This window comes from Carlito syrichta, unplaced genomic scaffold (assembly GCF_000164805.1).
Source record: "Carlito syrichta isolate Samal-C Ts95f unplaced genomic scaffold, Tarsius_syrichta-2.0.1 Scaffold306292, whole genome shotgun sequence".
NCBI classification, from domain to species: domain Eukaryota; kingdom Metazoa; phylum Chordata; class Mammalia; order Primates; family Tarsiidae; genus Carlito; species Carlito syrichta.
Window position 1 is genome coordinate 173205 of NW_007250388.1, and position 22443 is coordinate 195647.

At 42.9% G+C, this 22443-nt stretch overlaps 1 protein-coding gene across 1 annotated transcript in view; it reads left to right on the forward strand.

Annotated features, from left to right (window-relative positions):
* Positions 1–22443, forward strand: part of PKD1L1 (polycystin 1 like 1, transient receptor potential channel interacting) — a 158459-nt gene that overhangs the window by 12732 nt on the left and 123284 nt on the right. Inside the window, 9 exon segments of the mRNA XM_021714974.1 lie at positions 37–253; positions 793–808; positions 1268–1590; positions 11191–11352; positions 12793–12912; positions 13406–13574; positions 14096–14335; positions 16156–16288; positions 19452–19658. Coding sequence (XP_021570649.1) covers positions 37–253; positions 793–808; positions 1268–1590; positions 11191–11352; positions 12793–12912; positions 13406–13574; positions 14096–14335; positions 16156–16288; positions 19452–19658 — 1587 coding nt within the window.

Sequence of the window (22443 nt, forward strand, 5' to 3'; positions counted from 1 at the left end):
ACCATGCCAGCCCTCAGCTGTTTTTAATCTCTACAGGTCCCAGGCACCCCCTTTGCTGCGGCCCCCTGTAGCCTGAAGGTGGAGGCTTCCTTCTATGCCAGGGGACTGCTGTGCTGTGCAGAGAATGTGGCCAAGGATCTGCTTCCCGGTACTATCACCATGAAGACCCCCAATATAGCAGATGGACCCGCTCAGACCAGCACCCAGTGAGCACCCCTGTGGCTGATTTCCCATTTTCCCACTTACTCAGAAGGTAGGGTGGCGGTGGTGTGAGGCCAGCACCCCTTCTTGACCCATAATCAGGAGCCATGCCTAACCCAGTGGTGATTTTAGCATTTTTGTTGTTTGCTTTAATTATTATTGCAGTTGAAGCCAGTGATTTTCCAATTACCATGCCACGGATGACATAGTTGGCTCACTGTTTACCATCAGAAACCTGTGTCACTTGGTGGCCTTTATTTTTCACATCAGTTATATATTCAGATGGAAGCTTTATCTCTGTGTGTGTATCTTTATAGGGTACGCACAGCACACTTGGAGAGGAAGGAAATACAAGGAGCATGAGAACTGGCCAAAAGATACTTAGGCCATCTCCATGTCCATGAAAGTGCTCTCTACTTGCCTTGAGGGTTTCTTTAATCTTTTGTTTATGCTGCCAGCAACCAGAGCCACACCAACACAGTGTGCTTTACCCTGCAACAGCCTTTAACAAATAAATGATGGTCATGACAGTCCTGTATTATTGGAAGCTGAAGGTTGAGTGACTTAGATTGACTATTCTCAACTCCCCAGCTGATGTGCAGCACAAGTAGGTACACGAAGAAATGTAGAAATGACAACACCCACCTCTACATGGAGCTTTTCGTGTGGGAGGTGTCACTTTATGTCCATTAACGTGATAAGAGAAGTGATAAGAGAAACTGTTTATACTTTATATTATTAATGTAGCTAGAGCAGTGGTTCTCACATCTTTGCTGACATCAGAGTCCCCTGGGGGATTGCTGGCCCTGCCCCAGAGTTTCTGACTCAGCAGATCTGGGGTGGGCCAAGAACGTACATGCCTCACAAGTGCCCAGGTGGTGCTGATGCTGCTGGCCCCTGGACCCACTTGGAGAGCCAGGGAAAGTGAAGCTGCTCATCAGTTCTCTCAGACCTTGCTACTGGCTGGCTGACCCCAGGGCCCAGTTGCTTGACCTCTGCCCCCTCACCCACCTGGTGACTGGTTTCTGCTGTCATGAAATTTGGAACCTCTGCCTCTCTCCCACAGCTCCCACGGCCTTTCTCCTGGTGCTATCCACACCCCTAGCCTCCCAGCATCCCAGTGTGGTCCGGAGATGCCCTGTCTCCTCACTCAGTGTCCTTCTGGGGGCATCCCGGCACAAGGTCTTGATAACATCATGAATGCTGTCATCCCTCACTTCCCGGAAGAGAAAGCGCAGGCACCTCCAAATCTGGGATTTCGTGTTCACATGGCTTCTGGAGAGGCTCTTTGTCTGACGGTGGATTTCGGGGACGATTCTGGGGTGGAAATGAGGCTCCACAATGTGTCAGAGCCAACAACTGTGACTGCCTACCACCAGTACGGGAAAGGTAAGGCATACTGTGTCCTTATTGGAGCCAGGGAAGAAGATCCTAGCTCAGGGACCTAAGAGGCAGTGTTGGGACAGAAGGGAAACCCTACTCCATTCCTCTGGACTCAGTCACCTTCCTGGCCCCCATAGCTCAGTGACTTACAGTGCCTGTGGGTGAGTCTGGATACTATTTTGCATTGTGGCTAACTCTACATCCACATTTAATCTTTCCATCAGCCCTGTGGGGTTGGCTGATGAGGCTGAGGGATCTGCCCCGAGGTTACAAGGGCTTCTTTCCTCACAGAAGCAGAACTCTGAAAACAATTACTGTTGAAAATCACTTAAATTATTCTTTAAGTATACATACATGTAATGTTATTTTGCATTCAAATTTCCAACACTTTGTAGTTTCCATCAAAGTAAGACTTTGGACCCATTCTATTTAGACAACTACTAAACTCCTTTCTAGGTGGATGGGGGATGGGGGGCAGTGAGTGAATTCTGATACTTTTTTGTGAACTTGTGGAATTTCATTTCTTCTTTTTTTTCTATTTTAAGGTTATTTTTGGGGCCAAGCGCAGTGACTCACAGCTGTATTGCCAGCACTTTAGGAAGCCCAGTATTTGAGACTGGGAGTTCAAGATTAGCCTGGGCAACAGAGCAAGACCCCATCTCTGCAAAAAAAATTTTAAAAACTAGTCTGGTTTGGTGATGCACGCCTGTAGCTCCAGCTACTGGGGAGGCTGAGGCAGGAGGATTGTTTGAGCCCAGCAGTTCAAGGATGCAGTGAGTCGTGGTTATGCCAGTACACTCCAGCCTAGATGACAAACTGAAACCCTCAAAAAAAAAAATTTATTTTTGAACATGGTACATTATCATGCTGTAAATTCCCACATTCTAGAAAGATGTGTAGTAAAAAGTCCTCTTCCACTGACCCAAAGGCAACTACTGTCTTCTATTTCTTACATCTTTTATGTATAAAGCAAGTATAAATGTTATTTTCCCTGTTTCCTACCAGTGGAAGTATGCTATAGAGTGTCATACTCCCTGCCCACTTAAATGCATATCCATATTTTAGAGAGACTACACTGTCTGTACAGAAAGAGCTTTTCTATTCTTTTGTGTGGTAGTCCATCAACCTAATGGGGCCAATCTACTTAACTGTTGTTTTTTGGGGGTTTTTTGTCTTTTAATTGGTAGACATTGAGATTGTTTCTCATCTTTCAGTATTACAAACAACATTGAAATAATCACATGTTGATGTCATTTCATAGAAAGGAGAAATGATTGTCTCAAATGCTGTGCACATTTGCAATTGATAGTTACTGCAAAATTGCTGTCAGTTAGGACTATCAGTTGTACTTCTGTGAACAATATAGTTATCAATATTATAGGTTAAAAAAATGTATTTTTCTAAAGTTTTAATTTGTATCTTATCAGGTTCATTCTCATGAATTACCTGTATGTGACCATGTTCATTCAGTCAGAAAGAGCATTTTTGTGGTTCAATCTAATATTTCTATGAGTTTTTTTTAGTTATTAACAAAATTCATTCTTTTAGTATGATATTAGTTGCAAATATATGCATTTTTTCCAGTTTATGTTTTTGGCTTTGCTTATAGTTTTTTTTTTTTTTTTCATTTGAGTGTACTTTATCAATATTTTCTTTTATCATCTCTGAGTTTTATGTCATAGACATGCTTTCCTTGCTCTGAGTTTATTAAACAATTCTCTCATAATTTCTTCTAAGATTTTTATACTTCCATTTAGCACATTAGATATTTAATGCATTTGAATATATATTCTGGCATAAAGTCTACGGTGTAGATTTCGTTTCCCAGCTTCCTGAATACCCACCTGTTTGGCTCTACACCACTTGCCGAATAATTCCTCTCCCACTTTGATCTGACTTGCTTCCTCTATCATACACTGACATCCTCTCTGCTCTTTGGCAATTGGCAGGCTCTTTGTCTTGTTCATTTGCTGGATCTGCCTGTGTTTGCACCACCATCATGAGACTTTCCATCTCCCAGGTGGTAGATCTGGCTCCCCTCCTTACCCACCTTCTCTAGAGTTGTTCTGGCCATTTTTACTTCTTCCTTTTCCACCTAACTTTTAAGACTCAAACTGACTAGTATTAATATCTTATTGACATCTTTACTTGAATAATGTTCAATGTATAAATTTATTGATGCAGAGTCTCCCCCTGCATGAATATGCCTTGCTCCTTCAATTCTTCCTTGAGTCTTTGGAAGCATCTTAGACATTTATTTGTATGAAGCTTACCTACTTCATGTATGTTATTTTATTTTTGCACTATTATAAATGTGATATTTTCTTCCATTTTATTCTCAAACTGGTTATCACTGGGATACAGGCAAACTGCTGCCATTTGCTGTGAATTTTGAGTCCTCCTCTCTTACTGAATTCTCATATTATTTGTAGTTATCTTGAAGTATAATTTTTTAGTGTTTTTTTTAACTGTGTAAACATATTAGTTACAAGTAGTGATCTATCAACCTCTCTTTTCCAACTTGTCACCTCCATTTTCTTCTCCCATTTAATTACATGGACTGGGATTGCCAGAACAATGTTAAATGAGAGAGATGATGGGCTAACTTTTGTGCATTAGTTTTAGTTTTGGGTTTCATTTCCACTTAACATTTTATAGACTTTTCTATTTTTTATTTGTCCTCAAACAATTTAGATAGCATTGGAAATAGTCCTTCTACCTTAGACAATTTCCTTTTCAGCCTCTGGGACGGGTATCATTTGCTTACTGCCTTAGAGTACCTTGTTGACCTTCTTCTTTCTTTTCTATGAAAATTCATCCATTGAGACTTTTTATTTCTCCTCTAGTTAGATCTTCAAAGTTATATTTTCTTAGAATATTATCTATTTAATCCAGGTTTTCAAATTTATTTTCACGAAGTAGGTACCTGTGGTTCTTTAATTTTCATTGGTGTCTGTGGTTATTTCCTTCTATCCTTTTTATTTTATGGCTTATTCTTTCTCTGTTTTTTTCTTGTTTAGTTTGGATAGATTTTCATTATTTTAAGAACTGGCTTTTGAATTTTGTTTGTTCCACATTTTCCCACTAGTTTATTAATTTCTGCTTTTTAAAAATTATATTCTATAAGCATTTAAGCATTTTTATCCTTGTTTTCTATTTGACTTGAATATGTCCACTTCAAAGAAGCAGCTGTGGCATAAAATATAATTTTAAAGAGTTTGCTTGAGCCAAAATGAGGACAGCTGCCAGAAAGACTAAGCTTGGATATGAGCTCTGTTTGACTTTTGTTACAAGCAGGTTTTTAAAGGCAAATGGGGGTTGAGTGGGACAAGGAGTGGGCTATTACAAAGTTGTTGGTCAGAATCGTCAGTGGTTTACAGGAGTAACATCGACTAGTGACTGGCTACACCTTGTATGTATGTGTGTATGGTGTCCTGCTTATGGCATTGTTAAGTTTAATTTACAGCTAATTGTAAGGATAGACAGCAGTTTCAAGAGAGGATTACTTCCCCTAAATTGGTGACTGCTGTTTCATCCCTATGCCTCTCTGGGCCTGTTAATTTAGAAGAAAGGTTGCATTTCTCAAATAAAATTTCTCTTCTTTCTCGGGTACTTAAATTATTTATTATTTACATTTTAATATTTTCACGTCATGCGGTCCTTTCTGTGAACTGCTTTCATTATTAATCTCTAGTCCTAATGTAGCATGATAAGAAAATCTTTTCTTTACTATTTTTTTTGAGTCAGAGTCTGTCACTCAGACTGTAGTGCAGTGGCATGCTCATGGCTACCACAGCCTTGACCTATTGGGTTCAAGCCATCTTTCCGCCCCAGCCTTTCATGTACCTGGAAATACAGGCACACACCACCTTGCCTGGCTAACTTTTTGATTTATTGTAGAGATGAGGTCTCACTATGTTGCCCAGGCTGGCTTTGAACTCCTGGGCTTGGGCAATCCTCTCACCTCTGCCTCCCAAAGTGCTGGGATAACCAGTTGAGCCACCATGTGGGCCTTGATTTTTTTTTTTTTTATTCTGAGGTTGTTTTTGTGGCTTAAAAGGTGGGCAGTGTTAGGAAAGAAAATTCGTGGCTGCTTAGCAGGTTAAGGTGAGTTACAGTCTGAGACCCTCCTGCACGGTGAGTGTGGACTGGCTCCATGTGCCTTCCATCTGCCTGCCGAGCCCCTCTGCCCACCCTCTTCTCTGTTCTTCACAACCACACTGCACCTCACCCATGGGAAAGGCCCATCAGGGAGAGGAGGAGGGGAAGGGAGAGAGAGAGTGGGAGGGGGAAGGGAAGGGGTGGAGGGAGAGAGAGAGGAAAACTGTGTAAGATGTGATCCAGGATCAGGATTTGGGGTGATCCTCCCAAGCGGCTGCCTCCTGTCCTGAGAGGGATGGCTCTGTCCCTCTTTACTCTTTCTTGTCACTATACATCCTCATTCCTTTAATAACCCAGGTGACCCAAGCCTCTTCCTTTTGTGTGTTCTGCTGTGTCCTGCACGTGTAGGCCCCTGCAGCTTGAGAGTCGTTCTCCCTCATCACACAGCCTGCCACAATTTGGGGTGTTCTTTTATCCCCCACCTTTTGGAATCACCATCTTAGAAACATCTTGTTTCTACACTGGTATTGGCTTTGCTGCGTAAGCCATAATGATAATTTTTATTTTAGGTAGATGAATTTAGTTAATTCGTCTGTACTGAGATGCCACCTGTTTGGTCTTATCTGTCCATATTTTACATTATAGGTTCTGCATGTATTTTAAAATACACTTCATTAAATAGCCTTTATCTTCTGCTATGTGTTTGTCTGAGTTGACCTTCTGGTACTTGTAAGGCCTGTGGCCTTGTTTTAGTTGATCCCTTTGATTTATAAAAGCCCTTATCCTTCTGTCTCTTTGGAGTATCTTTTCATTTCCTACTAAGGGCAATGATGAAATTAGCATATTCCACCCTTCTTCTCCTTCCCCTCCCTCTTCTTTATCACCAATTTTGTCACTTGAATGACCTTTATTCATATTCTTATTTATTCTCTAGTGTATCACACTCCTTTCTTAATTGGTTTCCTGAATTTACATGGCTTTTGATTTCCAGCAAGTACTTAGGCTTCATTATCCTACGACTCCCACCTCTTTGGCTCTTTCTCTCCCAGTTTTGGTTTGCTGTATAATGTCTGCACTGTCAGATGTATGATGCTTACATTTTTTTCTGTCACCTGCATTTCACATTTGTCTTAGCTCTGGTTCTAGAATTCAGTAAATTTAGTCCTCTTTTTTCGTCCTTTGGCCAAAGTGTTCCTGTTTGGTTCACTGAGGTTTGTCCTCTAGTGGATTTTATAAGAGACTCATGGAAGAAGTTCCTGCATATTCAACTTCTCCAGGTTCCTGCATATTCAAAATTGTTTGCTGCCATTATATTTGAATGACAATTTGCAGGCTCTTAACTCCTCCTGTTCTTTTCCTAAGGATGTTGGCTGTTCTCCCCTTTGTTCTTTTCTGCAGCAGTGGGCTAGCAGCATCTTAACCACCTGAGACTGACTTGAAATACAAATTCTTAGGCCCCACCCTGACCTACTGAATCAGAAATTCAGGCAGTGAACTCTGTGTCTGAAGAAACCCTTCATGTAGTTCTCCATTCAAGCTTTCTTATCCTGTGATGATTCGAAGGTCAACATTCCCTTTCCCCCACCATACATGACTTAATGTTTTTGTCTGACTACCAAAAGAAGTATTTCTTTCTATGTCAACTCCAGCAGTTTTACTAAAACACATCTCAGTATTGACCATTCCAGGTCAGCGTTCTCTGGCACCCAGTAAATCTTTTCCATGTATAGCTATGCACTGTAGTCGTTTGGTACAGGGAAGTTTTCTTTAATTATATCTCTAAATATTTTTCTGTTCTAATATGTCAGCTTTCTTTTGGGGAGACTAGTCATGCATGTGTTAGACCTCTTTTTTCTTTTCTAATCTTTTCTGTTTCTCCTTTATTTTTATTTCATCTTGCCTGTACTTGTTTTTCCCCTATACAGTAAGTCCCCTACATATGAACCTTCAAGTTGCAAACTTTCAAAGATGTCCAATCTTGTAAGTTAGTTCACATGCCTGGCAGATATTGTCACATGTGTGTATCCTCTACAAGTGGTTGTGCTTTTGTGAACTTTACAGTACTGTATAGAGTACAGTAGTACAGTATCTTTATATCAAGCTCAGGATGTTCAGATGTAAGCATAAACTTCTCAAGGTACTGTACTATAAGATTTAAAATGTTTTCTCTATTTTTTAATGTATTATTTGTGTGAAAAGTTTTATAAACCTATTACAGTATAGTATTATATAGCTGACTGTGTTATTTGGGTATGTAAGCTAACTTTGATGGACTTGACAAATAAATTTGACTTACGAATACTCTCAGAATGGAACTCATTTGTATGTACAGGACTTACTAAATCCCTTTCTCATTCTGCAGTTTCTGTTCTCTTTTACTCTCTGAAATGTTGTCTTCATTGATTTCATTTTGCTCTCTGGTCTTGCATTTCAGAAGCTAATGATTCCTCAAGTTGTCAAATCCTTTTATCTTCCTGTGAACAAAGTTTTTCTTTTAAATGATCTTAATCTATTATGAGTATCTCCCTAATTTCCCTTCTTAACTCTCATAGTATCTGTATGTTCTGAATGGTCTTTCCGCTCTCTTTATTCCTCACTTCCTTTCTCTTTCTCTTTCTTTATTCACATCATTCATAATTGAAATAGTTGCTTTTTTCTGGACTGACATTTTGCATGTGAGGTGTGTGTGTGTTTTGCATGTACACACGTACCTGTGTTGATAACATTCATTGCCATGGAACCCTTTGGCCACTGAATTATCATTTCAGGGCTTCTTCTCTTTTCTTCTTCCAGTATGATGCCTGCTCATCCATGCTTGAGATTTGCTGCTTTAACAGTTCTTGCATCTGTTTTGTATTCTGATCATGCTAGCTACCTCCTAGTTTCACAAAAAAAGAAAGAAAGAAAGAAAGAAAGAAAGAAAGAAAGAAAGAAAGAAAGAAAAATAGAGTTTTTATTTTTGTTCACTGTTTTCCTTTTAGCTTTTAGAGTAATTCCTAGAAGATTAAATGGAAGGTTGGCTATATTTCCATGTTCAAATCAGAACTTTCTCTATTAATTCTAAGCATTAATAATTTTAGTACATGCCCATTGATTTATTTGTTGCTTTAAGAATAAAATAAGGAATTAGTCTTATATTTTCTATTAGGGATTAAGTCTAAATTAACTTGTAAGTAACGTATGTCTAAGATTGGGTCACACAGAGTTCCAATGCCAAATTCCTCTAAGTTCCTAGAAGGTATGCTTAGCTATTATTATATAAACTGACTTTCTCACTTGTGATCATGAAATACACCTTTTAGATAAAGCACATAGCACAACTCTTCATTACATCCTGGTTTCTGTGAGTGTGGCAACCTGCATTGGTGTCCATTTTACTTTCTACTTGTCATCAAAATCCATGTGCAGAATATTTTTGAACACAGTTATGAGAAGTAGTATAGAAGAAAATTGTAATAAAGCTATAAGTGATGTCTCAGCATTTAAGATACAGCTTCCCAGTGAGAATATAGTTTGGGAAAGTGTACAATTTCTTGTATGCGATAGTATTGGATGCCCTTCTCTTTGGCCTCTGCTCTGCACAATATTCCCAAATGCTCTTGTTTGCCACTGTGTTCGCTACTCTTCTTCAGAGATACGCTTTGCTCTTTAAAGTCATTCCCTCTTTCCTATGTTTTATGTGACTTCTTGCAACTTTCCTAGATCCATATACTTATCCCATATAATTTGAACACAGAAAGTGAAGAAAGAAAAGACTGCCTTAATTCCTGAGAAATCACTGCGTACTCTATGCCTAGGACAATTGTTTAACCTTTTGAGCTTCAGTATTTCATTCTGTAAAACTTGACTGATTATTCATAAACATGTGAATAAGCATGTGCTGTGTATCTAATAAATGTTCTGTGATAAGGTTTTGAGACAGGGAAGACAGAGAGAGTAGTAAGTCTGAGAGGGAAGTACAACCCAGCTTCTGTGCTCAGATACTGTGTGGAGCCACAGATTCTGCCTGGGTCATTCAGAGCAGCTCATGGTATGTGAGAGTTGGCCAGATGGAGACATGAGGAAGGACGCTGGAAACTGAGAAAGCTGTGCACATGGGGCAGGTTTGTGATAGAGACAGTGGTATCTGAAAAGTAAAATGTGGTTCTATGTGGAAGATGAGTCAGGTGTGGGCATGGTGGAGGCAGGGATTGTGGTTGGAACCAGCCCAGCTCGAGGTGAAGGACTCAGCTACAGATGTGCTTCTTTGACACATCAGGAATCCCTAACATCTTCAGGCTGGGAATGGCATGATCAAATGCACAATTTAAGAATATTGTGTGGGGGTTTGGGCTAGAGAACTGCCAAGATCTCTCCAGTTCAGTGGAATTGTATCAGTAGTCTTTTGCTGTGTTAACAAACTGCCCCAAACATAAAGTCTTAACACACAGCCCTGTACTTAGCTCACCATTCTGCTGGGAGTTCTTTGGGTCTGGGCTGTTCTCAGATGGGCATACTCAAGGATCTGCAACCAGCTGCCAGTCAGCCAGGTGGCTCTTCTCCTGAAGATGGTTGGCCCTATGCTGGGGCCATGGGGGCAAATCAGTCATGTGTTTTCTCATCCGTCATCAGGCCCCTTCACCTGGTAGCAATAACAGGGTCCCAAGACTGGTAAGAGAGGGCAAGCCCAAATGTGCAAACGCTTTGCAAACCTGTTGGCCACAAGACTGGCACCAGTTTGGGGGGGTGAAAAAAATGGGCTGACCACTTAATGAGAGGATCCACAAAGTTATATTGCAGTCATATTGTAAAGGTGTGAAAACAAGGTAAGGATCGGGGTCATTTTTGTAATATGCTATAATAGTTCTTTGCTATATTCCCATTTGGCTGTTTATTAAAAATTTTTTGCATAGCTGTACAATGACTAGTCTCTATTTTCATCCTTATGAATATTTCCTGCTACACAGGATTAGCTACACAATTCTTGGGGTCCAGTGGAAAATAAAAATTCAAGTTCTGCCAGGCTCGGTGGCTCAGCCTGTAATTCCAGCACTTTGGGAGGCCAAGGTGAATGGATTGCCTGAGTCCATAGGTTTGAGACCAGCCCTGGCAACTTGGCGAGACCCCCGTCTCTACAATAAATCAAAAATTAGCCAGGTGCAGTAGCACGTGCCTGCAGTTCCACTTACTTGGAAGGCTGAGGCAGAAGGATCGCTGGAGTCCAGCCTGGGCGACAGAGAGAGACTCCAACTCAAAAAAAAAAAAAAAATTCAAGTTCCCTTGCTAAAAAAATTAAGAATTTCAAGACAACAGAGCATTAAGTCACACAGAATTGTTGAGTGTGGGGCTCTGTCCGACTGTGTGGGTCTTACACCCATGAAATGGCCCTGCTACTACAAGAGATAAGAAAAATCACCTTTACTATATCACTTCCTACATGAGTCACCCCATTACGACTACTCTACAAATATTAACCATTATGCCAGCTTCTAAACATCAAATGGCCGTTCTCTCTTCCTTTTCCAGATGGCGTCTATGCGCTCAAGGCTGTTCTTTATAATGAGTCTCGTGGAACCGAAATGGAACTTGGACCCTACTATGTGGAAGTTGGCCGTGAGACTGTGTCTGTGTTCATGAACTCCAGTAGCGTTCACGAGGATGACGTTCTTGCCTTTGCTGCCTCCCAAAGTAAGACTCTGTCTGGCGTCTGAGCAACCAGACCTCGGCTATAAATGAAGCAGGACCCTCTGCTTTCACTTACCATTCAAGTTATCACAGTTCTAAATTCGATACAACAGCCATCGTTTATTCTTCCCTCATTCAGAAAACATTTCTTGGGACCACTGTGCTCTGTGGGGAAGGGCACAACAACGAAGTCGTACAAAGTCCAAGTCCAAGGAATTTATCATCTAGTAAAGGCATTAAGACATGCATATGAAAAATATGAGACAGGACATAAAAAATGCTCAGGAAGGGCATGGCCAAGGGCTAGGAGGTTTTAGGAAATGGGAGCGATGTCTAGCTTTGGGGACAAGACATACCTGAGGCAGGAGTTGGCATCCATGATGAGCCTTGCAATGTGAGCTGGCCCTGTAGGAGGGATGTTTTGGGCAGACGGCGTGGCCAGGACCAGGTGCACAGAGCTGAGACAGAGCGTCGCATGCTGACTTGAGTTTGCCAGGTGCTACTCATTTGTGTCACCTCCCTTCATCTTCACAGCTACCGTTGAGGGAGGGTTTTCCCTTCATATCAATTTTATAGAGGAGGGACCAGAAGCTCAGAAGCCAATAGAGATGGGAATGGGGAACTTCAGACACTTACTGTGTAGAAAGAGTTCCAATACTATGTACTACAGAGCAAGTAGGGAACCAGCCAGAGATAATCCCACAGAATGATGGGGTCACATTTCCCAGAAACAGGAAAAAGGGTAATTCAATGAGGTCTGTATGTATGTTGTGTGGGTGTGGAGTGTGTTTAGATGTGATGTATATCTGTGTGGGGTATGTGCTCTGTGTGGTTTAATGGTGTGTGTGTGTGTTGTGAATGTATGGTGTGTTTGTGATGTGTGTGTTGTGAATGTATGGTGTGTTTGTGATGTGTGTGTTGTGAATGTATGGTGTGTTTGTGATGTGTGTGTTGTTTGTGTGTGTGTGTGTGTGTGTGTGTGTGTACACATATGTAAAATCTTGCATTATACTTTATAGGGCTTAAATGAATAAGGCTTATCTTTGGACCTCCATTTAAGAACCTCCATGAAGTGAAGTCTACTTAGTGTACACATTGAATAAATACTTTAAAAGCAGGGTCAACTTAAATACTTTAAAAGCAAGGTCAACAGCAAAATAATTGACATATTTCAAAGGCATTAACATATTTACTGCTATGTGTAGGGATTTCTTGGGAGAAATAGAGAAAACATTAAAATAAAATTTTAATGAGATAAATTTTGTGACTAGGGTAATGTTTCCCAGGATTGTCTGAGTTCAGAGCCCATGCTTAATATTTTAAAATGTATTAAAATTTATAGTGGAAAAGTTAAAAATGAAACATACTGGCCATGTGTTGCTTGAGATAAGTGAATTAATTTTAATACCATTTTTCTCTTATTTTCTTTTTTTCTCATTTTAGGCACTCTTGGTGTACATCATTTTCCATCTCTTCCTTCACATAATGTGTCCTTTATTTCTCAAAGCCAAGTGAGTGACAGCCAGGCTTGGTCCAGCGTGCCTGTTTGGTATAAGATGCAACGTACGTTTTTGTTTGAACTCCCAAAATCTCCCTCACTCGGTCAGTTGAAATCAGGAAAGTCACAGACAGCACTAAGTTGTTATCAGCTCTGCCTGAGATCCCCATTTGCCCTCAAACAGTTTCTTTCTGTAGTTTGTTACAAGACTTTTCTGAAAACCATAGGCATTAGGCTCCCATCTAAAAGAATGAGAAGGTGAGTTCCAGGGACAGTCATCTGCCAGCTCCACATACCATGCCCTGTCTAGCAGACTTTCGAAAGGAGTTGGCCCATGGCCTTATGAGCTGTTAACATGATGGCCTTTGGACTCGGGCCAGCACTGCCTGCCAGGTCCCTGCAGCTGCCTCCTTGGCACTGTCTGGCATTCATATTTGGAGGCTCATTACCCATCACTAAAGTCCATGACTAGACAGGAAAGCTGAGGTATGAATTTCTCTGGAGGGATTCCAGCTCTTACGTGTTGCCATAGCCATGCCTCCCTTTCTTTTGTTGTAGCCGTCTCTGTGTACACAAATGGAACTGTATTTGCCACAGACATGGATATCACCTTTGAAGCTGTTACGAAGGAAACAACACGCCTGGAATTTGTGTGGTATTTTGGAGCAGATCCACCAGTGAGGACAACTTTAAGAAGCATTAAAAGAAGACTCAGCATCCCCCAGTGGTCCGTAAAAATGGCCATGATGATGGGCAGCTGTTTCTAATTGCATCCTACCCTCAGTCTAAAGATTACCAAGCCACTAGTGATCATTTTAAGGGCATTACATTTGTATTACAATGAGCCATTAAGTCCCTCTGTGAATTGAAATAAAATAATGTATTTAAAGGAAGAACTCACTTCCCTTCAGCTTGAAAGTGAAAAAGTGTAGGACTTTGAGACCAGACAGTCTTAGGTTCAAATCCCACCCTGTGACCTCAGAAACTCCTTACTAAGGAAGGGCAATGATCCTTGCCCCCAATGCTTTGTGAAATGAATTAAATAATGAAAAGGGGATGGTCAAAATATCACTCCCCCTTTTCCTCAATGAGATGAAAATTACTGGGAACTGTGATAATTCTTACAAATTAAATGCCACTGCCCCCACCCCCTCCTCTGCCTTCTCTTGAAGTACAGTGGGAGCTCTCTCCAGTACTGACCCCTTTCGTGTCTCGCCATCTGCCTTTCCCACCCCTTCGCCTCGCCAGGTATCTTGTGATGGTCCGGGCATCCAACAAGGTCAGCAGCATGGTCTCTAAACCCCACCTTGTCAGAGCGCAAAGGAGAGTCGTGGCCAATCGGCTCACATCCCCCTCTTCAGCTCTGGTAAATGCCAGCGTGACCTTTGAGTGCAGGATCAACTTTGGCACGGATGTCGCCTACATATGGGACTTTGGGGATGGCACCCTCAGCGCGGGGAGCAGCTCCAGCAGTCATGTCTACAGAAGGTGAGCTGCTGCGGGTCAGGGAAGTTCTCTGCAGACAGCAGGGGAGTCAGGTCTCAAGGTCAGCTGCCCTTGGTTCCCCACAGCAGCCATGCCTTCCCATCGATGTAGGTGACAAATTACACAGAGACATATGAGATCCAACCATGGCTCCCAAAGAACCTATAGTCCACGGAAAGAGGGAAAGAGATACCTTCCGTACAGAGGCTGCATGCTGCTGGTGATACTCCTGTGGAAACTGGGGACACAACTCACAGCGGCCTTTACATATGAACTGACAGTGAAATCTTGAGTAGGAGTTTGCCGAAGGGAAATGTGGGGAGGAGATTCCAGACAGGGACAAGGGCCCAGGCAAAGCTCGAGGGGAGGTGCCAGTGTCGTTTGGCGTAACTGGTAAGATGTGTGTAGGCGGGTGGGATGAAGGCAGGCAGGCAGATTGTAAAGTGTCTCGGTGTCATACTGAAGTGTGGAAATGTATCCTTTAATCCTGCAATTGCTGAGTGCTCACTGTTTACCTGAGACAGCATTATGGAGCTAGGATAAAGTGCAGACTCGCAGGACCAATCATTCCCAGCCAAGCTTCTGTTTGGGCCAAGTTCTAGGACCTCAGAGGTCGAGTCCTCCCAGCGGTCATCCAGTTCTCGCAGCTGTGCGGAGACAAGCATGGTCACGCTGAGCCTCAGCCTGGCATGAAGTCTTTGTGCTGGCACAGAAATACCACTGTGGCAGAGGTATCCAGAAAATGATGTTCATGTGGGGAGCGACAAACCTTCTCCTGTGCAGGGTTTCCGAGAGAACCCACACTGCAGATTCCTGAATGGCCTCCACTGGAAATCGATTTGCACATGAGGAAAGAATCGAGCAACCATGCCTGGCAGATTATTGCATGCTCAGGTGGCGCCTGGAGCCCAGGTACCTGGCAGGGTGCTCTGTAGCTCCAGGAGCCCTCTCTTTGCCCTGTGGAAATGGCATGGCTTGATCTGTGCCTCCACTGCCAGTTCTGGAGTGTGCCCTGTGCTCTCTGACGACCCAAGACAACCACACAGCTTTCATTTCCATCAGCGGGACCTCTTTCTTACTGGAGCTCCAGGATAGCGTCATGCAAACTCAGATTTGTGGTCCTCTGATGGGACTCCTGTTTTATTTTATCCCCCCTTCCGCCCCCAGGACCTTCTGCTTTAAATTCAGAAGTCTTCAGTGAGTAACCATTTTGCATCATTTGCAAAGCAAGCATGATTTCCTTAGTGAAGCACTACCTGCTGGGTCAGAAACTGTCCAACTCACACTCCCCCATCCTGCATCTCCTAAGGCTGGGACCCACTGCCCTCCCCCAGGACCAAGCCTCATGTCCAGGTTGTGAATCTATCTTCCTTCTGAGTTTGTAGGATCCCAAGAAATTGGTCACGAAAACTGATCCATGGAGCAGGGAATATAATAGAAAAATGATGGTCAGAAGCTCCCAGGGAAAACTTGTGGGTCAGCTCTGGTCAATAGGGGATCAGGCTGTGGCTGTCAGGAGAGTTGCTCAAAGAGGGACGCAGTATGTCCTCACATATTGCTGTTTGAATACAGCATGAGAAAACAGGCTGGGAGCTTGGTACCTGGCCTGACCCACGCTGGGTGAGTAGCCAGCTTGTCAGCTGGATGATGAATGGCCTCTGTGGAAACCAGCCTCATGACCCTTGCCTCTTATATTCCTATCCCTGGGTCTGACTTCTACCAATGACTATGATCCTGCAGGTATGGGATGGTTATGACGAGTGAATGAAAGCCCAGCATCCAGCAGCATCCATCTGGTCATTTCGTGCTTTCTGCCCTCCCAGGGAAGGACAATTCACAGTGGAGGTCCTTGCCTTCAATAACATCAGTGCTGCCACCCTCAGAAAGCAACTTTTCATCGTGCGTGAGCCCTGCCAGCCGCCCCCGGTGAAGAACTTGGGGCCTGAGAAGATCCAGGTAGGTCCAGGGCCTGGGAAATCCTTCACCACCCTCCTTTCAACGTCCCTCTGAACTGGGAGCTCTGGAATGGTGGGAGCTTTGGGGAACAAATGAAGGGAGGCTTTGTTGGGTTTATCTTGTTGCAGTTCACGTAAGAGTGTGGAGTGCCTGTAAGGACTTGTAAGGGCTTCAGAATGGGTGGCCCAGGTCTCATCGGGGGGCAGGTCTACCCAGCCTGAGCGGGAGGGGACAGCCAAGTTTTTGGGGTCTGGCATGTGAATATATCTTTTAGCTACCTATATTGTATTACTTTAGCATTCTCCATAGCTTGCTTTGGGGAGTTTCTTTTTTGGGAGGAGTTGTGCTAAGAACTATAGCATTTTCAGGAGAATGGAAAATTTGAACATGTGTGACATCAGAATTAAAGGAAATGATCTGTTGAGTACCAACTGTGGTTAGAAAAAATACAGCTGCCTCTTATTTCTTTCATTCCTTTGAGGAATTTGATTTAGAGCAAACTTTCCTTATCAGGGCAAATGTGCTCAAAGGACACAGGAGCATTAACATCCACGAGCTATATTTGCCAAAATGCTTTCTGTGGCATCTGATCTCTTGAGGTCAGCCCCTTTGAGTCTCAGGTCCTGACACCCCCAGAGCATGGCTGTGGAGGCCAGTGAGCAGGGGTCAGATGTCCCAGATGCTACATGCAATGTCCCAGGCCCTCACAGAGTCTTCAGGCCAGCATGTACCCATGCTGTTGGGCAGTTCTGCACACTGGGGAATGTGCTCTCTTGGGTGTGGGGATTGACCAAAACAATGAGGCCACAGCCAGGAAGAGCACAGAGCATGGACAAGGGGAGGCCACAGTCAGGCAAAGCACAGACCCCAGGCAAGATGGCTCGAATCCTGACTCTGCTGTTAGGTCAAAGCACAGGACACAGTCTTTTTTGAAAGAGTTTTTAAAATCTGTAAAACATGTTTACTTTCAGTTCATTATTTATAAAACAGAGAAAACTATCTTGATAATTTCATTTTTCTTTGCCCTTGATTTTGCAAATTTTCTAAAAGTATAAGGAAAAAAAGGAATTATCTGAAATCCAACCAGCAGGAGATAATCTCACTGTTAATCATCTGATATGTTTATTTTCAGTATTTTTCTAAGGCTTTTTATATATGGGGTGTGTGTGTGTGTACATGCACATGTGTTTGGTCTTTTTGCCACAAAACTGGGTTACAGCGTAACCAACTTCTCTCATTAATGAATAGGCTTTTGATGACATGATTTTATTGGCAGCAAACTGCTAAATCATATGTCCTAATTATACATCATTTTACAATGTCCTCATGATTGGATATTAGTTGTATCTAGCTTTCTGTCACTATAAATACTTGGTGATGACACTCTGCATGCAGGTTGTTCTGCAAGTCCATGGGAATAATTCCTATAAGTTGTGGAACCACAAGACACAGTGCCTTTCCTGGAGTCTCAACAAGCCCAGCAGTGTTTTCCTTGGGGCAACTCAACATGTGTCAGCGTTGAGGAGCCAAATCTCACTCCCACCAGGATTTTTGTATTTTTTAATGTTCGTTATCATTAGTGGGCTAAAAATTGTCATCTCATTACTAAAATTTGCTGTAGCCCATATAAAACTGGGTAGTTTTGTGACAAGCCCTAGAATGATGTTATATTAAGAGTACAAACAATAAAAATAATTGAAAGGTAAATTATGACTAAAGTCACTTGAAGGATGTCAAAGGTAAAATGCCAGTTACAATGAGCACCAAAAGTTTGTAAAATCCCATTTCTCAATTCCCTCCAGAGGGAGTCCTTGGACCCAGTTTTTGTCCCAGGGTGACCATGCCACTGGCTACGCAGAGCTCCTAAGCCCCCCTGGCATCCAGGCTCATGGACAAATCTGATTCCAGTAACATCAGGCCCAGGGTAGGGGGTGGGGAAGGAGCTTCAGAAAGGCAGAGTAGCTGGGAGGGATGAGGGTTGTGGGTGGGAAGGTGCTAATATGTCCCCTGTGTCATTGTCCTTTTTGGCTTATTAATGTCAGCCAATATGTTTTAATATATTTATTAACTACTACTTACATTTAAAAATCTTGTATTACATTTTTTTTAAGTGTAAGTATAAATAGAAAGAGAAGTGCAACAAACCTTTCACTTTCAAGGACCAGCGGGTTGTTTCAGAAGGCAGACAGAGCCAGGCCAAAGAAGACTCCCCCAGGCCCCAACTGGATCACTTTGAGCATCTAAAAGATAATGTCTACAATTAAATGAATAATAGTAATATTTTAAAAATCAATTGTGCCAAAGGAGAGAGAAGCTACCCCTGTCTCCCCAAAACAGGTAGACACACCCAACCCATGGGTTGCCATTGGAAGGAGCTAATGCCTCAACTTCTCACTTTGAGCCTTGGTAATTAAGGGAAATAATTAAACATTTATTCTTGTTTCAACAAACTATAGTATGGGTTATAGTTATAGTACACTCCTAGTTTATGAGAAAATTTTATTTTTTAGCAAAAGAACTTTTGTGCATCCCAAATTAATCAATTACATAAAAATATGTTTTGGAGACAATAAGAGAAATTTAATTATAAACTAGGTTTAGATTATATTAAGAAATTATTGTTACTTCTTAAGATGAGATAATAGCATGTATTTATGTAAGGAAATGCCTTTAGTTTTTTATTTGGAGGTTAAATGGCCTGATTTCTGGGATTGACTTCAGAAAATTTCAGTAATTTGAGAAAGCAAATATCTATCATGTATATTGCAAATCATTTTCCTTTTTTTCTATTGGTTGATTATATATATGTATACATACACCCATATATTTTGTTGGTACTGAAACCTGGGAGAGTAAAATTCACTAACCTTTTGCATAGATATTTTTCATTAATTTTATGCATAGAAAGTTTTTTCTCATTATGAGTATATAAGTATAAATGTTTACTTATTTTTCTTGTTTTTATTTTTTTACTTTTTATTTTTGTCTATAAAACAGATGTAGTATTCTGGTGCTGTTTGAAGTCCAGCCCTAAGAATCCCATTCTGTAATTATGCAAACAAATAATGGAAGCTTTACAGTTTAGAGTAGATTTCTTGTAATTTACCATGGCATTAGAAACAACGCACATTTCAATGTGACTTCTTCTCTTTTCAATACTTAGGTATGGAGGTCTCAGTCTGTAAGGCTGGGAGTGACGTTTGAAGCTGCTGTCCTCTGTGACATTTCCCAAGGCCTTTCTTACACCTGGCACTTGATGAACTCTGAGGGGTCCCCTGTTCCCCTCCCTGCTGCTATCGATACTCACAGACAGACCCTCATCCTTCCAAGCCACGTGCTGGAGTGTGGGAACTATACTGCCCTTGCCAAGGTTAGCTGACTTCCTATTCTATTGGCCCAGTGAAACCGACTCTTTTCACCAGCCTTGGAGCAAGAGCTCATAATCTGTAACTCCAGTTATATATATATATATGTGTGTGTGTGTATATATATATGATTTTAAGAGAAATGTTTAATTCCCCTGAGAGAAAAAAACGATGTTCAAATGCTGGCAAGACAATCAATGAAAAACTCCTTCCACTTTCAGAAAATCTTTCGGTGCACCCACTGTGCATTCAGTGCCAGGATGTCAAGAGAATATGTGACTCTGCCTCTTGGGGCCCATCACCCAGAAAGGAAGGGAGGTTGTCAGAGGGCATGAAAGAGGTATCTGCAGCAGGTGCTCGGTGCATGGTGGATGGACAAGTGGTGAAGAATGTTGGTTAGAAAAGGGAGAGGTCACCTCTACCAGAGTGGACTTCATGAAAGAGGGGCCCTGAAAAAGAGAGTGTGCTCACAGGTGCAGAAAGTGGGCATCCTGGGGAGCGATACTTGGCAAAGGCTGAGGGAGATCAGGGGTCATAAGCAGATCCTGGCTGGGAGCAGTTAGCAAGGTAGGGAAAGCCAGACTGAGGAGACAGATCAGGGCCCCCCAAAATATCTGCAGTGAAAAAACTTGACTTTTCAATTCTGTGAGGCACAGGACTGTGAATTTCAATTTTCAATTGAAACTTGACTTTTCAATTCTGGGACTGTGAGTTCTGCTGAGCACAGTCCCAGTTCCCACCCCACGTGGTCACCAGCACCCAAACTGGCCTCCACTTTGCTCAAGGAAGAAAGTCCACCAAGTCTGCGCTGGGAGGTGGCAGTAACAGCAAACCCTAGAAGGAATTTCCAGTTGCTTCTCTCAGTTTCCCTGCTGCCACATTGTGAACTAGGCTGGCAACAATGGGCAGAGTGATGGGAGGGCTGAGACCCGGCCCTGAGCAGCATTGCTTTAGGTGAAGGAAGATGGAAGTTTTCCCGGCAGGATGCACACTCCTCTTTGGAAATACAAATTGGGAAAGAGTTGAGGACAGGTTGAAGGATGGGAGGATGGGATGTTGTGACAACACGCAATAACTAGCGGCTGGAACAGGTGGCGACGGGAGTAAAAAGCAGAGCACTTAGGGGTGGGTGGGGAGCAGTTGACCTGCTGTGGTGACTAATTGGAGAAATAGAGGGGAAAAGTCAAAGGAAAACCTGTAAGGCTGGGCAAGTGGGGGAGAATGAGGCTGCTCTTCACTGTCCTAATTAAAACAGAGAGGTGTGTGAATCCAGAGGGATGTGAAGATACAAGACCTTTGCACACTTGCAGGACCTAGAGGGGGAAGTGGATGGAGCCAACAAGCCATGGAAGATGTGACTTGTGTCCAAACAGTGGGACGGCCCAAGTGATGGGAAGCTCTGAAGGAGATGTGGCTCTGATGACAATTGTCCTCTGTTGAAGATGGAGACAGTGATCCCCCAGAGGGTTCCATCTGCCTGGGGGGCAGGATCTGATCATGCTGAGGCAGGTGGTGCCTGGGGGTGAGTGGTGGGTGGTGACACCTGGATCTTCTGAAGGCAACGGGAAGGTGGAAGCAATGGGAGGGAAAGACCTGGGGCTGGTGTGACTTTGGTGTTAAGCAAGTTGAGGTTGATGTTTTGGGAGGAGGTGAGGTGGTTCATCGCAGAAGTGAAGTGGAGGGCGTGACTGGGATAGTGCTGATGGGAAGCCCTCTCTCCAGAGAGGAGAGCAGAGTCAGGGGAGTGTGAGCTCAGCCTCCTGCCAGGAGGGAAGCACAAAGAGGAAGCCAGTGTTTTCAGGGCACCAGAGGAGGGGAAAAGGCTGGAAAGGAGGCAAGGTTTTCAGTATCTCTGTGTGATTTAACATGCATGATGAGCATTCATGTTATTGTTGGTACTGAAGTTTTATATTGAAATAGTGGAAATTTTTTATTACCTATATTCTAAAAAAAAAAATTCACCTGTTCCGAATTTAGTCTGCATTTTTCCTTGATTAATCTCAATTTGTTATCTCTCCTGGTCTCCATCACATTGACAAGAACAGGTTTACTGTGTCTAATGGTGGAGTCTCTCTGGCTCTGGAATTTCTTGGAAGCAGATTCCTAGGGTGGTGGATTTAAGCCACACTGAAGTGGACCAGAGGCGGACACCTGGGATCACATGGGTGCCATTCTCCTCAGCTTTATCTTCCTGTGGCCCAGTGGAGGCAGGAGCAGGTGGGAGCATTCCCTGAAAGGCTATATGCCAGCCTCCCAGAGAAGTCTCACACTGCTGCTCCTTCCCATATGGTCTGGCTCTTGGTTTTGCTGTCACTTTAGGAAGAAATCACCATTGTGGCTGGATCATGCCGTGTAAGGTCACAAGTGAGTGCTACAAGACCCAGGCAGTTCGGAGAAAAGAGTCAACAATGCAGCCACGAGGTTCCCTTTCCATGTGACTGCTTCATGGCTGTGTGCACACCAGAGTATGGCAAGAGACGTGAGATGTGGGGAAGCATTGTCAGTAAGGCCAAGCACTGAGAGCCTGGCATGTCCAGCCTGGGCTCTGGCCAGTAGGGCTCTCAGGCATCCATTCCTGGCAGAGTGTGTGTGTGTGTGTGTGTGTGTGTGTGTGTAGGTCAGGGTTGGGGCCTGAGTGTGCTTGTTAGCCATGCTGTTACCCTTTAGGAGGCTACTACCGTGTCTTTCTATAGGTGTTGGAGACTGGACAGATAAGGTGTTGCAGCAGCCTTTGACCTCACCCTCATTGTCACATCTCACAGTCAAAGCCTCAGTAGCTCCTTAGCACTC